At 34.5% G+C, this 14,718-nt stretch overlaps 1 protein-coding gene across 1 annotated transcript in view; it reads left to right on the top strand.

The window, feature by feature from the left end:
- The window catches only part of Rp1 (RP1 axonemal microtubule associated), a 388,520-nt gene that overhangs the window by 60,754 nt on the left and 313,048 nt on the right, over positions 1-14,718 (top strand). Inside the window, exons 7-8 of the mRNA XM_063258495.1 lie at positions 9,270-9,421; positions 13,677-13,755. Of these exons, the coding sequence (XP_063114565.1) occupies positions 9,270-9,421; positions 13,677-13,755 (231 nt within the window). The remainder of the gene's footprint in view (positions 1-9,269; positions 9,422-13,676; positions 13,756-14,718) is intronic.

Raw genomic sequence — 14,718 nt, 5'->3', positions numbered from 1 at the left:
TTCAAAAAAAAATATTTAGTCATTTCTTATGTTTGTCTTAATTAAAGAAAAAATTCAAAAAAATTAGGATATATAAATAGTAACTCTTTTCGATTTCCTGTTAACTTGTTTTGAAGTCCTGTAGTACTCCCACGATCTTGTTTTGACTGATTAGACTCTGTTCCATTCTATATGATAGTATCAAGTTTGAAGACATAGGCAACTACTTTGAAGACAATAAGATTCACTAAGATACCCATTCTGGTTTGACTATTGTCTTCTTTGGAAGTCCTGTAATGTTTACAATGCCTAAGTTTTATTGGTCTTGTTCTCTACTGTTTTGTCCAACTTTATAATATCTAATGAGATAGACAATTCTTTTTAAGGAAACAAGGGACAACGTTGATAATCATTGTTGATAAACTAGTACTCTGTTCTACACCATGTGCTATGTCTATCCTTGGTATTGACTGACAGCTTTGTTTTGCCATATTTGACTGTATTCTCCCCCCCCCAAAGAAAGTAATAAGCACTAGGAGTAATAAAATCCAAGATGTGTAAATTTTGTTGTAAAAAAGAGAGGGAAAAAAAAAAAAGAAAAAGAGCTCTAACGGATATAACAGCAAGTGTGTTTGGGGGTGTTAAATAGCTGACTTTATCAATGTTTTTGGAACATTGAACACAGCTGTTTGCAGTCTCCCTGTTTGAATGTCCACCTTGTGTTCTTTGATACTGTGATTTGAGGAACTATTTTCAAGAAAATAGTGTGTAATCTACTAGCAGGTAATTTCTTACTGTTATGGTTTTTTGTTTTGTTTTGTTTTGTAGTTCTGTATTGCGTGTACCCTTACGCCGCTTTGGTTTGTTTTGTGTTTTTCTCTTTTTCCTCTTAAATAAAAAAAAAAAAAGGAGTAATAAACCCCAAAATGTGTAAATTGTGTTATAAAAAAAGAGAGGGAAAAAAGTGCTGTAAAGGATACAACTGCAAGTGTGTTTAGGGGTGTTAAATAGCTGACCATATTAATGTTTTTGGTTGAATCATTGAACACAACTGTTTGCAGTCTCACTGTTTGAATGTCCACTTTGTATATGCTTTGATACTGTGACTTGAGCAACTATCTGTAAGATGATAATGTGTAACCTATTAACTGGTGATTTCTTACTGTTTTTTTTTTATAGTTCTGTATTACTTATATCCTTATACCGCTTTGTTTTGTTTTGTTTTTTCTCTTTTTCCTTTTAAATAAAATTAAAAAAAATAGAGACCTCCACAGTATCATAAAGTCTAACATTATGCTAGGTATATATCAATTTGTATAATTTTTGAAGGAACATAATTTGCTGAAACGTTTTCACTGGCTCATAATTCCTTTGTATTTTTAAAATAAGGAATATTAATAATTCTTAAGGTTCTGAGTTACGATATCTTTCAAAAGACATGAATAGCCCTACTTACCACACAGTGATGCTTTAATGAGCATTGTTCTTACCATTTACACTCTTTTCTCATTACTTAAAAGCATTGTTCGTATAATTCCCTCTCATAATGCTCTCACGCATTGTCTGACGACAGGAATTCTCCACTTGCCCTATTCCTACTCACTGTTAGTAATGACACAGAGGCCATTTTTGGTTTTTTCTTTCCCCATTTTAATTACATTTTTATCAAAAGAAACCTGTTCTACAAACGCATACTGGTTTTCTTTGCCATGTCTGTAGTGCTTGGTACTTATTATTAAAAGTTTCTCTTTTCAGTCTTCCTACATGGCTTGGTAGTGTTTATTGTAAACTGTCATGTGCTGTCTATAAACTTGATAAGGCTGAATAGTTAGGTCAGTGGTAGATCCAGTAAATGATAACTAACTCTAGCCATATTTTTCAATGTAGTAATGATTGATTTTGTGTCTGAAATGATGTCATTATAGTCAAGCAAAAGCCTTCCCTAGAAATAGATATTAGAGGCAGTCTGAGTGTATAAAGAAGAAAAACTACATTAACTGTTTGTTTTTCAGTTCATGGAGAGTATTAGTCATGTAAGGCACGAGGAATTCTAAGTATTACACTGTTGTATCAATATACTACTGTGTGTACCTGAAAAAAATTCTTGGTAATTATGGACCTTTATTCCTAAAGAGGAGAAGAGTTGCTAAAAACAGCAAAAGTGGCCTCTCCTAATTTTTGTGAGCTATTCTTTTCAATTTTTAGTTTTTATTGTGGTGACTAACACAAACATTAAATTTACCATCTTAAACATTTTTTAACCATACTATTCAGTGGTGTTAAACACATTTACATGTGTTTACATTGTTCTACAAAAGTTATCTAGAACGTTTGCATCTTTGAAAGCTGAAACTTTGCAATCTGTACATGGTAATCCATCTTCCTCAGCACCCAGCTCTTGGCAACAGCATTTCTATTGTTTTTTTTATTGTAGTTTTTATATGTGTTTCTATAATAATGAATGATGTTGAGTGTTTAAATGATTGCTAGCTACTTGTGTTTTCTTTGGGGAGTTATCTGTGTTCAAGTCTTCAACCCATTTTTCTAATTAGTGTGTGTGTGTATGTGTGTGTGTTGACTTGCAGATCACTTTTATTTTCTAGATATTAACTTTGTGACAGATACTTTGGAAACATTGCTGTACTTTCACTGCTTGGTTGTTCATATTATTGATTGTTTTCTTTTCTGTATAGAGTTTAAGTTTAGTATAACTTCCATTTATATATTTTTGCTTTTGATATCTCTGATTTTTCAGCCAGACCCAAGAAATCATTGCTAAATTTGATATCCTGAAACTTGCTTTCTATGTTTTTGCTTTGAATTTTGTGTGATTTTATTTCTTAAATTTTGGTCTTTAATCCATTTTGAGTTAATATCTGTTTATGATATATGGAAGACCACCTGGATGACTCTCCTTGAAAGAAGAGCAGTTATCTCTATTTTGGCTAAACTTGGGCATATTTCTATGTATTGATATATACAGAGCTGGTTAGGACTTTTCCTTTTTCCTTCAACTGGCTTTAAGCAAAGCAAATCAGTCTAGCTAAGGTGCTGATGTGTAGTCTTTGAAGTAAGACAAAGGATTAGTGTTGCTCCACCCTGTAGCTCCCAAGAAGCATTTCTGAGCTGGATAGAAGGGAGAGCCACTCTCCAAGCTGTCAGCTGGGGTTGAGCCTTGAGATGAGGCTGTGACTTCCCAGTGCATAAAAAATTACACATTAGAGCTGAAGCACCAGCCCCATAGCATTAGATGCTACCTTGAATGGTGTTATGCAGATTAGTCTTTCTGTATTTCCTTCTCTCTTCCTGTTGGCAGAGATGATTTCAGGCCTTCTGCCTAGCCCAGCTCACAGCCCTCATGTGCTGTACTTCCCACTCTTATCATAGTCATCTGTCCCCAAGCCCTGTTCATGAATTAATGAAACTTGGGTTTGGCCCTGAGTGGAGGCCTTGTTCCAATTAGCTATCATACTAGCTGGACTTAGGAACCCCTAGATTCCCCAGTGCTGTAAATATGACTTGATGTCTTTATTCTTGCCATGGGTTGCACTGCAAGTGGTAGATTGGAATTAACTTGCTAGCATTCCAATAGCTTTTCCATGAGACTACAAATTTAAACTCCCCAGACCTCAACAAAGAGTGGGAAGGCTCTTTGTAATAATGTATAAGATATGATTTAAACACAGAGTGAATAGCTAAAAAATTATTACAGTAAAAGATACATTGCCACTAATTCCTGTCCCTTTAAACATCATTCTGGCCACTTCCTGAAGCAGTTCTGGAAGTCTTACTATCATGACAGAATTGATTCAAAACATTAACTTTTCATGGTCATTTTTGACTTGGGAGAAAACCAGAAGTTTTGAAGTACCAGATCTGATAAATAAGATGGGTGGGGACACATTATATGTTTTTACAAGCCTTCCTTGTCATTGGATGGCAGTAGGTAGCAGCTTCCAACATAGTTTTCATCATATCTTATAAAGTTATTCAAAAAACGACTTCCAGGGCTGGCTCAGAAAATAGCAGAGAGCACTAGAAGTGAGGGCGAGTATTTGGGAAGAATTAATAGCAAGGTGTCTTTTACGGTAATATGTTTTTAAAATTTGAACATTCACCATATGTTGATCATACCTTATAAGATGATTTTTTTACAGGTGGACATACAATTTTCCCAACACGATTTGTTGAAGAAACTTTGTGTTCTTCATTGTGTGGTTTTGACCCAGTAGAATAGAATAGAATAGAATAGAATAGAATAGAATAGAATAGAATAGAATATTCTACTGGTCTATATGTGTTCATGCTAATACCACTGGTTTTTTTCAAGATTATTTTGGCATTCCATATGTATATTAGAACAGTTTTAAGAAAATTTCTGTTAAAAATGTTGTTGGGATTATGATAAAATTATATTGAATCTGTAGATCATTGAGTATTACGGACATTTTGACAGTATAGTTGATAAGTAAAAAGATTTTTTAAATTATGTTATCTTTAATGTGTTTAACAATATTTTTAACTTTAAAATGTACAAGTATTTAATTATTGACTTGGTTAAATTTAGTTTTAAGTATAGTACTTTACCTTTTCCAGGATATTGTTAGTATGCTTATTTTCTTAATTTCCTTTTTGGATGGTTTAGTGTTAGTGTAAAATGATGCAATCTTGTGTACTGTTGGTTTTGTTATTTTAAGATTTTTTTTGTGTGTATGAATCCTTGGGGTTTTCTACATGTCATTTGCAAACAGATGATTTTACTTCTTCTGACTTAAATGTCTTCTTTAAAAATTATCTTGTTTCACTACTTTCATTATAACTTCTACTACCATATTGAATTAATGTATCTAGAACAGATATTCTTTTCTTTTTTCTCATCTTAGAGGAAAAGCTTTCAGGCTTTCACCATTGAATGTTATGTTAGCTGAAGGTGTTTTATATATATCCTTTATAATGTTGAAGTAGTTTTGTTCTGTTTTTGAGTTTTTTGTTTTTGGATGAAGGATATGATGTTTGTCTCTAACTGTAATGATGTGTACACCAACCTGCTTATGGTATATATACTAGAGTTAGGGAGGCATGTAGGCATGTTAAATGCTGTCAATTTTTCTGTTGGTTTCAACAAGGTTCTTCTTGCTTTTGTAAAAGAACCTTTTGGTTTGCAAAAACCTTTTACTCGTTTGGGGATGCTGGTGCATATCTGTAATCCCAGAGTTCTGTGAGATTGAGGCAGAAGGTTTATAATTGCAATACTAGCCTAGTGAGACCATGTCTCAAAATAAACATTAAAAAACAAACAAAAAATAGGCACAAAAGCCTGAACATAAACCAAAAACCAACAAAATCAACCAACAAAACCAAAAATCCCACAAAAATACTCCAAACCACATCCAGAACATTTATAAAAACCAAACCTCTTTTACCTGACATCTGTTGTTCTGAAAAAAGTTTTTTTCAGCTATTGTTTTATGATAGTGTCTCTCAGGAGAATGTGGATTTATACTATCTTGGTGATGTTCTATGAAAGTTCTTAAAAAACTTCTTTGTGTTTCAGTTTATATAGTTGACCCCTGAATGAATTTATCAGTTAATTGGGAAGAGTGAAGTACATTTATATTGTATATTTGCATTGTAAATTGTTAAATGGAAAAATAAAAGTTCCTATGATTAATAACATGAAAGTGATAGACCACTATTACTCTGTTCTCTCTTGCTCATTTTCCCCCCCTGATTTTTTGTGATATTAGATATTTAGCCTAAAAAATAGAAAGAATGAAATATTGGGTAGAAAAATACAAGCATTTTAATGCATTATTGAGGTTTTTTTCTTTTTTTTACAAACTCATAGTTTATGACAATACTGTGTTGAGCACATCTACGGGTACCCTTTCCCAATAGCGTGTAATTCTGTGTCTGACATGTCTTGGTAATTATTGTATTATTTAAATTTTTTTCATTGTTATTATATTTGTTATAGTAGTCTGTGATCTTTGACGTTACTTTTGTAATTGCTTTGGGGCACCACTAACCATGCTTCTATACAATAACTTCAATATGTATGTTCTGCTTACTTTACCAACCAGCGATTTCTCCATATCTCTCTTTTTGTCTGAGCCTATTTTCTAAGGTTCAGAAATATTAAAATTTGGTCAATTCATAATGCTAATGCTACAATAGTCTCTAAGGGTTGGAGTTAAGAAAGACTTATATGTCTTTTTTCACTTTACTTCAAAAGCTAAAAATGAGTATGGTTAGTGAAGAAAATATGTTGAGAGCCACAATTGACTAAATCTTCTTGTACTACTGAGCCAAAGGAAGAATACTGAGGAAAAGTTCTTGGAAGAAATCAGGAGAGTTACTCAGCACACACACTGAAATACCCTTACTGCTGATATGAAAGAGTTTCAGTGGCGAGGATTGAAGATCAGACCAGCTACAACATTTTCTTAAGCCAGAGCCTGCTTGAGAGCAGGGACCTAACTGTCTTACATTCTGTAAAATCAAGTGTGGAAGCTCAAAAAAAAATTTCAATCTAGCAGAAGTTTGTTCTTGAGGTTTAATGAAAGAAGTCTTCTCCGTAATAGAAGAGTGCAAGGTTAAGCAGAAAGTGCTGACATAGAAGCAGGCCCGTTATTTAGAAGATCTAGCTAAGATCATTATGATGAAGATTTCATTAGGAGGTTTTTTTTTTGTTTTTTTTTTTTTTTGGTATGAGGAATTGAACTCAGGACCTTGCACTTGTCAGGTAGGTGCTGTGCCACTGAGCTGCATCCCAGCCCTATGATGAAGATTTAATTGGAGATTTTCAATGTAGATGAAACAGCCTTGGAAGAAGAAAGAAAATGCCACCTAGATCTTTCATAGATAGAGAGAAGTCAGTGCCTGGCTTCAGAGCTCTAAAGGATAGGGTGACTTTTTTTTTTTAATTTTATTTAAAAGGAAAAAGAGAAAAACAAAGTGGTGTAAGGGTACACGTAATACAGAACTACAAAAAAAAAAAAAAAGACAGTAAGAAATCACCAGTTAATAGATTACATATTATCATCTTAGAAATAGTTGCTCAAATCACAGTATCAAAGAATACAAAGTGGACATTCAAGCAGTGAGACTGCAAACAGTTGTGTTCAATGATCCAACCAAAAACATTAATATGGTCAGCTATTTAACACCCCTAAACACACTTGCTGTTGTATCCTTTAGAGCTCTTTTTTTCTCTCTTTTTTACAACAAAATTTACACATTTTGGGTTTTATTACTCCTTAGTTCTTATTACTTTTTTTGGGGGAGAGAATAAAGACAAATATGGCAAAACAAAGCTGTCAGTCAAAACCAAGGATAGACATAGCACATGATGTAAAACAGAGTACAAGGTTATCAACAATGGTTATCAACGATGTCTCTTGTTTCCTTAAAAAGAATTGTCCATCTCATTAGATATTATAAAGTTGAACAAAACAGTAGAGAACAAGACCAATAAAACTTAGGCATTGTAAACATTACAGGACTTCCAAGGAGACAATAGTCAAACCAGAATGGGCATCTTAGTGAATCTTATTGCCTTCAAAGTAGTTGCCTATACTACAGGGTGACTCTTGTGACAGTTGGTGACGTTAAGTTGAAGTCAGGCTAGGTTCAGTTACTGTTCTGAACACCCTAAGCTTCCCACTAGTGATATTAAGTCTACTCTGCCTGTGTCTGTAAAGCCTAAACGGCAATACGTCTGTTTCCAACCTAAATTACTGAATATTTAAAGCCTGCTGTTTAGACCTGTTGTTCTGAAAAAAGATTACTTTCAAAATGTTCTTGTTGACCATGCACATTGGAAGCAAGAGCTCCAATAGAGATCTGCAATGAAATTAATACCGTTTTCTTGTCGGACACAATATCCATTCTGCAGCCCTTGGATCAAGGAGTAATTTTGACTTTTGCTTTTTGCTATTTAAGAAGTACATTTCCCAAGCCTGTAGCTGCCATGGATAATAATACCTCTGATGAATCCGGATGAAGTGATTGAAAACCTTCTAGAAGTAGTTTATCATTTCAACTACCACTAAAGACATTTGTGATTCTGTAAGGAGCTAAAAGTATTAACAATTAACAAGCATTTAGAAGAAGTTAATTTTAACTCTCATGGATAACTTTGAGGGGATCAAGATATCAGTAAAGGAAGTAGGTGGGAATATGATAGAAATAAGATAATTAGAATTCCAAGCAATCCTAAAGATGTGACTGACTTGTAACATGGAAAAACCTTGAAAGATAAGAAATTGATTCTTATGGAAGAGAAAAAAAAAGGAGCTCACTGAGAAGAAATGTATTCACACAAATGCTTTATCACAGAGTACTTGTGTCATCTCAGCATCATCACTGGCATACCAATACTAGTGTGATCTTGATAGTCATGTCTCTTTGTTCTTTTTTCCTGTATGAGTTGAAATTTTCTTGGTTCTTAATACTCTGAGTAATTTCAGATTACATCCTGGGTATTTTACATATTAGTATGTGGTACACTAGTTTTGATTTAAAGCCTATTAGAGAATTTTTGTATTTCTGTTTTAGCATTGCTCTTGGCTACTCATAAGTTTTAGGTTACAAATTTTAATTTGTATTCTGTATGCTTTTTAAAGCCTTTACAGCTCCCTGAATCCTTTTTTAAATCTTCTAGATAAAAAATGAGAGTTTTAATTATTCTATTGTGCTTCTCTAGTCCTCTTTTGTCTAGTGCTAAGTTATAGGACAGAGAAACTAAAAGAAGCAGTAGAGATTGGCTCCACTCTGTTGGAGCTAAAGCTTTCTCACAATCAGTGTTGGTTCCTGGGTACTCTTGTTTCCAGTGACTGAGATGTAAGAAAATAGATACATGTGGCAGGAGGAGGCAGAATACCCTTACCTTCTGTATGTGTTAGGACTTTATTGCATCCTGGACAGAACTAGAGGGCTTTTTTCGAGCCTTCTGTGTTTTAGTTCTAATGCATGATTGCAAGTTTTTCGTGCATTGAGTCCAGGCTCAGGGATCACTGAAGAAAAATGGTAAAATTACTGAAGTTTGCTGTTACTTTAAATTCTGATCATCCTTCCATAATCTTCCCACTACTGTTCTTTTCAGAGTCTTCATCTAACTGTTCCAGGCATTCTGTTAGGTTTTATAGGTATATTCAGTGGGAACGACTATGTGGTGTGTGCTGCTATATCTTACCTGGAACTGGAACACTTTCCTAGATTTATGCATTTAATTTTATATCACATGTGTAATGTTTGGCACCTCAGGAATAATTTTCTTTTGTTGCCAGTGACAATATATGAAGTATATGTGGCAACGGGTGAGCTATGGAATGCTGGAACAGTAGCAAATGTCTACATTTCTATCTGTGGGGAAAAGGGAGACACAGGATCCAGACTGCTATTTCGATCAAAGAGTTCCTGTAATTTTTTAAGGGGACAAGTAAGTAAACAAATCATTTGTGTGGTTTTAAAAATATTTTAATTGTGGTACAAACACATAAACTTCTCATACAAACCATTTTAAACTGCATATTAAGTAGAATTTTAAGTGTATTGTTTATAGTGTTAAGTATACAGATGGTACTTGACTTATGGTTTAAATTATACCTTTTCAACTTTAGGAGAAAAGCATGTAAAAAGCAGTATGCTTTGGGTAGAAGTATGCCATGAAGTTTGAATTTTGCTATTCTGAGCTAGAGATATGCAGTATGATACTCCTTCACATTGCTAAGCAATAGCATGGAGCTGCTCCCAGCATGTAGCTCAGCTCCCAGTCAGCCAAGTGGTTATGAGAATAAACAGCAACTTGGCTCCAGGATACTGTTTTGCTCAGATATGATGTTCAGTAGGTGAGGTAAGATTAAGTGTGTTTTTAATGGACAGTACTTTAAACTTACAATAGATAGTGGGATATAACCCATTATGTTGTGAGTTGTTGTGCAACAGATTTTCAGGACTTTTCCTCTTCCAAAACTGGCATCTACTCAATTCAATAATAGCTTTGTACAATTTCTGTTTCCATCCTTCTGCAGTCTCTACCTTCTGTTTCTGTGAATTTGGCCACCTTAGGTACCTTACATAAGTGGAATGATGCAGAAATTGTCTTTCTGTGGTCTTTTTTTTTAACCTAGCATAGTATCCTCAAGATTCATCCATGTTCTATGTGACAGGATTTTCTTTTCTTTTTAAGAGTAATATTTTATTGTGTACATATATTCTGTTGATCAGTTCATCCATTAGTGAATATGTAAATTGCTTCCTCTCTTGCTGGTGATAGCTCTTAGAAATCATTCTTTCAGTAGTTTTGGATATACATCCAGAAATGGGATTGCTAGGTCATATGATAGTTTGTTGTTTTGAAAAACTACTGTATTTTTTCAAGTGCACAATTTTATGGTCTCACTAATAATATACAGTGTTCTATTTTCTTTACATCCTTGCCAATTTTTTTGAAATAATGGTATAAGTAGGTTTGGTTTGCATTTCTCTAGTAATTAGTGATGTTGAGCATGTTTTAATATACTTTTTGGCTGTTTGCTTATTGATTATCTTAAGAGACATGCTTATTCAAACACTTTGCCTTTAAAATTAAAATTATTTGTCCTTTAAACTGGATTATTTGTTCTTTTTGTTAATTGTTGGGTTGTAGATGATCTTTATATATTTTGAATCATAAAACTTTATACTTTGAATCTCTTCTATTGAAATTCTTACTTGGCTCATCAGTTGTTTCCCTGACTTCCTTTTTCTCTGGACATTGATAGCTCTCTCTCTCTCTCTCTCTCTCTTCCCCTCAGTGTATGTATGTGTCTCTCTGTGTCTGTGTCTGTGTCTGTGTCTGTGTCTGTGTCTGTGTCTGTCTCTCTTTCCCTTTCATTGTGTGTGTGTGTCTCTCCGTGTATGTCTCTATCTGTCTGATTGTCTCTCTTTTTGTCTTTTTTGAGACAGGGTCTTGCTATGCAGTTCAGGCTGGCCTTGGGCTCACTGTGTAGCCCAGGCTGGTCTTGAATTTGCAATGATCCTCCTGCCTCAGCCCTCTTGAGTGCTGGGATTACAGGAGTGTGCCACTATGCCGGATTATAGCTCTTTGTTGAAGCTCTTATTTTGCCCATTCATTGATTCTGATCTTACATCTTTATGACTTTGAATTTCGTGTTGATTAAATCTCTTTCTTTTATTTACTTAAGGTTGATTCTTGATTTATCATGGCATTTTGTATGGAATATATTCCTGTTTCTTTATTTTTCCTTTACTTTCTGTATTGGTATCTATGCATTAGTAGTACGACTGCTAATATTGTCAAACTGCTTTGTGTAGGAAGTGAACCTCAACAAGAAGCCTGGTCACAGATCAATGTGTCTCTTAAGCTTTCGGGTTTGTTCAAACTGCTGTCTTTGTTTTGAGTAGGTCTTAAGGAATTAGGTTATGCTAAGTCCTTCAGTGCTTTGGAACATGTAGGATAGAATCCAGTCCCTTGAGAGATGGATGCTGAATGTGTGGTCTGGTTTCTCCTCTGCACAGGGAGAACCTGGGAGCTGGAGTTTTTCTCTCACCCTCTCTGCACTAAGTCCAGGAGAGGCTCTGTGGTAAATAGCTGGACTGTAAAGACCACATTGTCAACTTATTGCTTGTCAACTTATTCGTTACTCCCAGTTGTCTGGTCCCATTAGTTCTGAGTGGCAGGTGAAGTTAGTGAGAGTCTTGATGCTATTTCCGGAGCAAGTCAGGGGAAAGAAGGGCATCAATATCCACATTCCCATATAGGTACTTAATTGACTACTGACTGGTTTTTTCTGTCAACTCCCGTATGCAATCTAAAGCTTGACAACAACCAGGAAAGCTAGGATATTAGGTGTTTTGTGAGAAACTGGGAGCTGTTTTTTTTTTTTCTTTTTTCTTTTCCTTGCTCTGCACTGAGCAAGGGGAGCTAGCCAATGAAAATGCTTCAGTTGCCTATTAACAACCACTTATTTGTTCTCTGTGTTTCCAGGGTACTAACAAATGCTTGGTGCCATCTGCTTCTAGAGCTAGAAGATTTAGCAGTGAATCTCTTGGTTGGGAGTTGTCCCAAGTTTGAGTAATGGATGTGCGGACAATGTATTTTCTGGGAGAAGTGGGAAACCTGGTTTTATTGCTGGAGTGAAGAATAAAAATAAAAGCAGAATCAAGGGAAGAATCTCCATGCTTACTCAGGTTTCCAGAAGTTTACTGATTACCAGCTCCTTTGGCTTTCAGGCAGAATTTGGGAAAGTGTGCAATCAAATTGTTTCAGGGAAAAACTAGATACTAAGTCTTTTCCCCTGCATACTGCACTGAGTTCAGAAAGACAGCTATGATGTTCTCTGTGGTCTCAGGATTTGTAAATGGCAAGTTCCATCTACTCTCAGAGGTAGCTGATTTAGAGCCCAGTCCCTTAGATGGCAATCATTAAAGGTAGGGCATCAAAGTTGTGGTCCTAAGGGAAAAGCTGGGAGTTGGGGATCCCTCCTGATCGTTCAGCACTGTCTCCCGTGTATGACATGTAACATGAGTATGTCTCCACTTTTCTTACCTATTTCAATGTGGACACTATTTTCTTAGGTTCTTACCAAGTTTTGGGATTTTTCTTCAAGGGAATTGATCTTTTGTAATTGTTTATTTCATACATCTGTGAGAATATTAAAAGTACTAAATAGGTTGTGGTAATTCCAGGATATTTTTATTGTATGTTTTCTCTTTTCCTTTAAAGCTAACTATGGTATCATTATAAATAGTATACTAATAAGATTCTTTGGTAATATATTCTGTTATTGCATAGAAATATGCACTATTCTAACATGTTGCATGTTAGCAATACAGAATAATGAGATTTATTTGGGTATATTGAGGCATGCATGCAACATTTCTTTTTAAACTGATGCAGAGTGCCTCTAAAGGAAAATTGTCTTGTTACATGTCAAATGAGATGAGTTCTAATCCTGGATCTGTGTCTGACCTTTCTATTCTATAGAAAAATGTTTTTTTCTTACCAAGCAGTTTTTGAGGATAAAATAAAACTTATGTGGAAATGTTTTAAAAGGAATGGGACATTATGTAACGCAACGGTTTGTTTCTTGATAATTTTTCAATACATAATGCTATATATATTTTTTATGCATTGAAATGTATAGCATTATCTTAGACTTTTATCAGAAGGATTATGTGTTCCTTATGTTATCCTTATTCTGAGAATATAAGCCACTGCAGCACAACCATGGTTCATTTTGTTCTGGCAGCATATTTAGGACTCTAGACAAAAGTGTAATACTTTTTTATATTAATATCTTAATATTACATTAGAAGCATTATTTTTCATATGGCCCATAAAAATTACTATCTTATGATAGACTAGAGTTGTTTACATCAAAAGGAATATAAACTTTTAGAATATTTTATACCAATTACAATTATAGTATGATTATTTTAAATATATACTTACAGAAGGTCCCCAAATGTATGCTTTCATAACTAAAGACTTACAATAAAAGAAAGGATAAATTTGAAAACTTACTTTGTATACTATAAATTAACATTATTATTTTGATCATAAGTTCTTAATATAGACAGATTTGCTTAATGAACTTTTCACAGTCAGTTTTTACTACAACTTAACTTACGCTCTTGGTGGAAATCAGAGTTATTGTCTAGATCTAATTGTGTTTTTTGTTTGGTTATAGACTGATACCTTCTTCCTTGAAGCTGTGCACCTTGGAGATCTGTGCAAAATTGTTATAGGACATGATGGCCTTGGCCCAGGTAAAGCCTTTCCGTAGAACTAATAAAGCTCACCTTAACCCTAACCCTAATTCTGTGTATTTGTGTGAATTTATGTATAAGTCTAGAAAATAATATGAAAAACTTGTAAGCACTCGATACTCAAGCATTGATTATCTGAAATAGGAATATTTTACCTAAATATTTAAAAAATTGTAACTGGATGAATTTGTCTTCAAAATGACTGGCCAAGTAAATATTGCAATCTAGAGAGTAACTTGGGAAAATGGGAGGAGTTTGGGTTTGTGTGTTGTGACAGGTGCCAGCACTCTCACATGCTCATGGTGGAGGCAGCAGTAATGCTTCCTTGTGATGCTCTTTGGAGGCTGGTGACCATCCCAGTGGTGGTGTGCCACAGATACTGCCTTGGCGGCAGGGTCTCAGCTGGGCTCCTGCCATGGTTTTGTTTATGCTTCTTTGTGGGTTCCTATTTTTCCTACCTGTGCGATGACTCATGTCTTCCTAATAAATTCATTTTCTGATACTATATGAAACAGCCATATAATAAACCAACTCCATTTGACAAAAGACAGAATACTAAAGAGCACATAGCAAAAAGAGTATGAAAATCAAATATTACAAAATAAGATGATGAAATTTCTTACTAAAAAGTGTCAAAGTGCACTTTTCATGTTAAGCACAAAGTTATTTTAAAAAATGTGAACAGGTGGGGCCTGAGGATTGAGCTCAGCGGCATTAAGCAAGCGTGAGGTCGTGAGTCTGATCCCCAGTACCAAAAAAAAAAAAAAAAAAAAAAGTCTTCTCAAAAAGTGAACATGTATTGGAATAACAATAACAAAACTTAGCAATTTGACAAAGCTTGTTTAGAGGTGGCTTAAGAAATTGAAAAATATATACATACAATCAGTGCAAATGAAAAGAATAATGAATAAAACTGACAAAGTAAAAAATCGAGTTATGTTCTCTAGACAGAAAAGGTACATA

This window comes from Cavia porcellus, unplaced genomic scaffold (assembly GCF_034190915.1).
Source record: "Cavia porcellus strain 051 isolate PalLab524CR breed Dunkin Hartley unplaced genomic scaffold, mCavPor4.1 scaffold_11, whole genome shotgun sequence".
Taxonomy (NCBI): Eukaryota; Metazoa; Chordata; class Mammalia; order Rodentia; family Caviidae; genus Cavia; species Cavia porcellus.
This window is presented reverse-complemented; position numbering and strand designations above follow the sequence as displayed.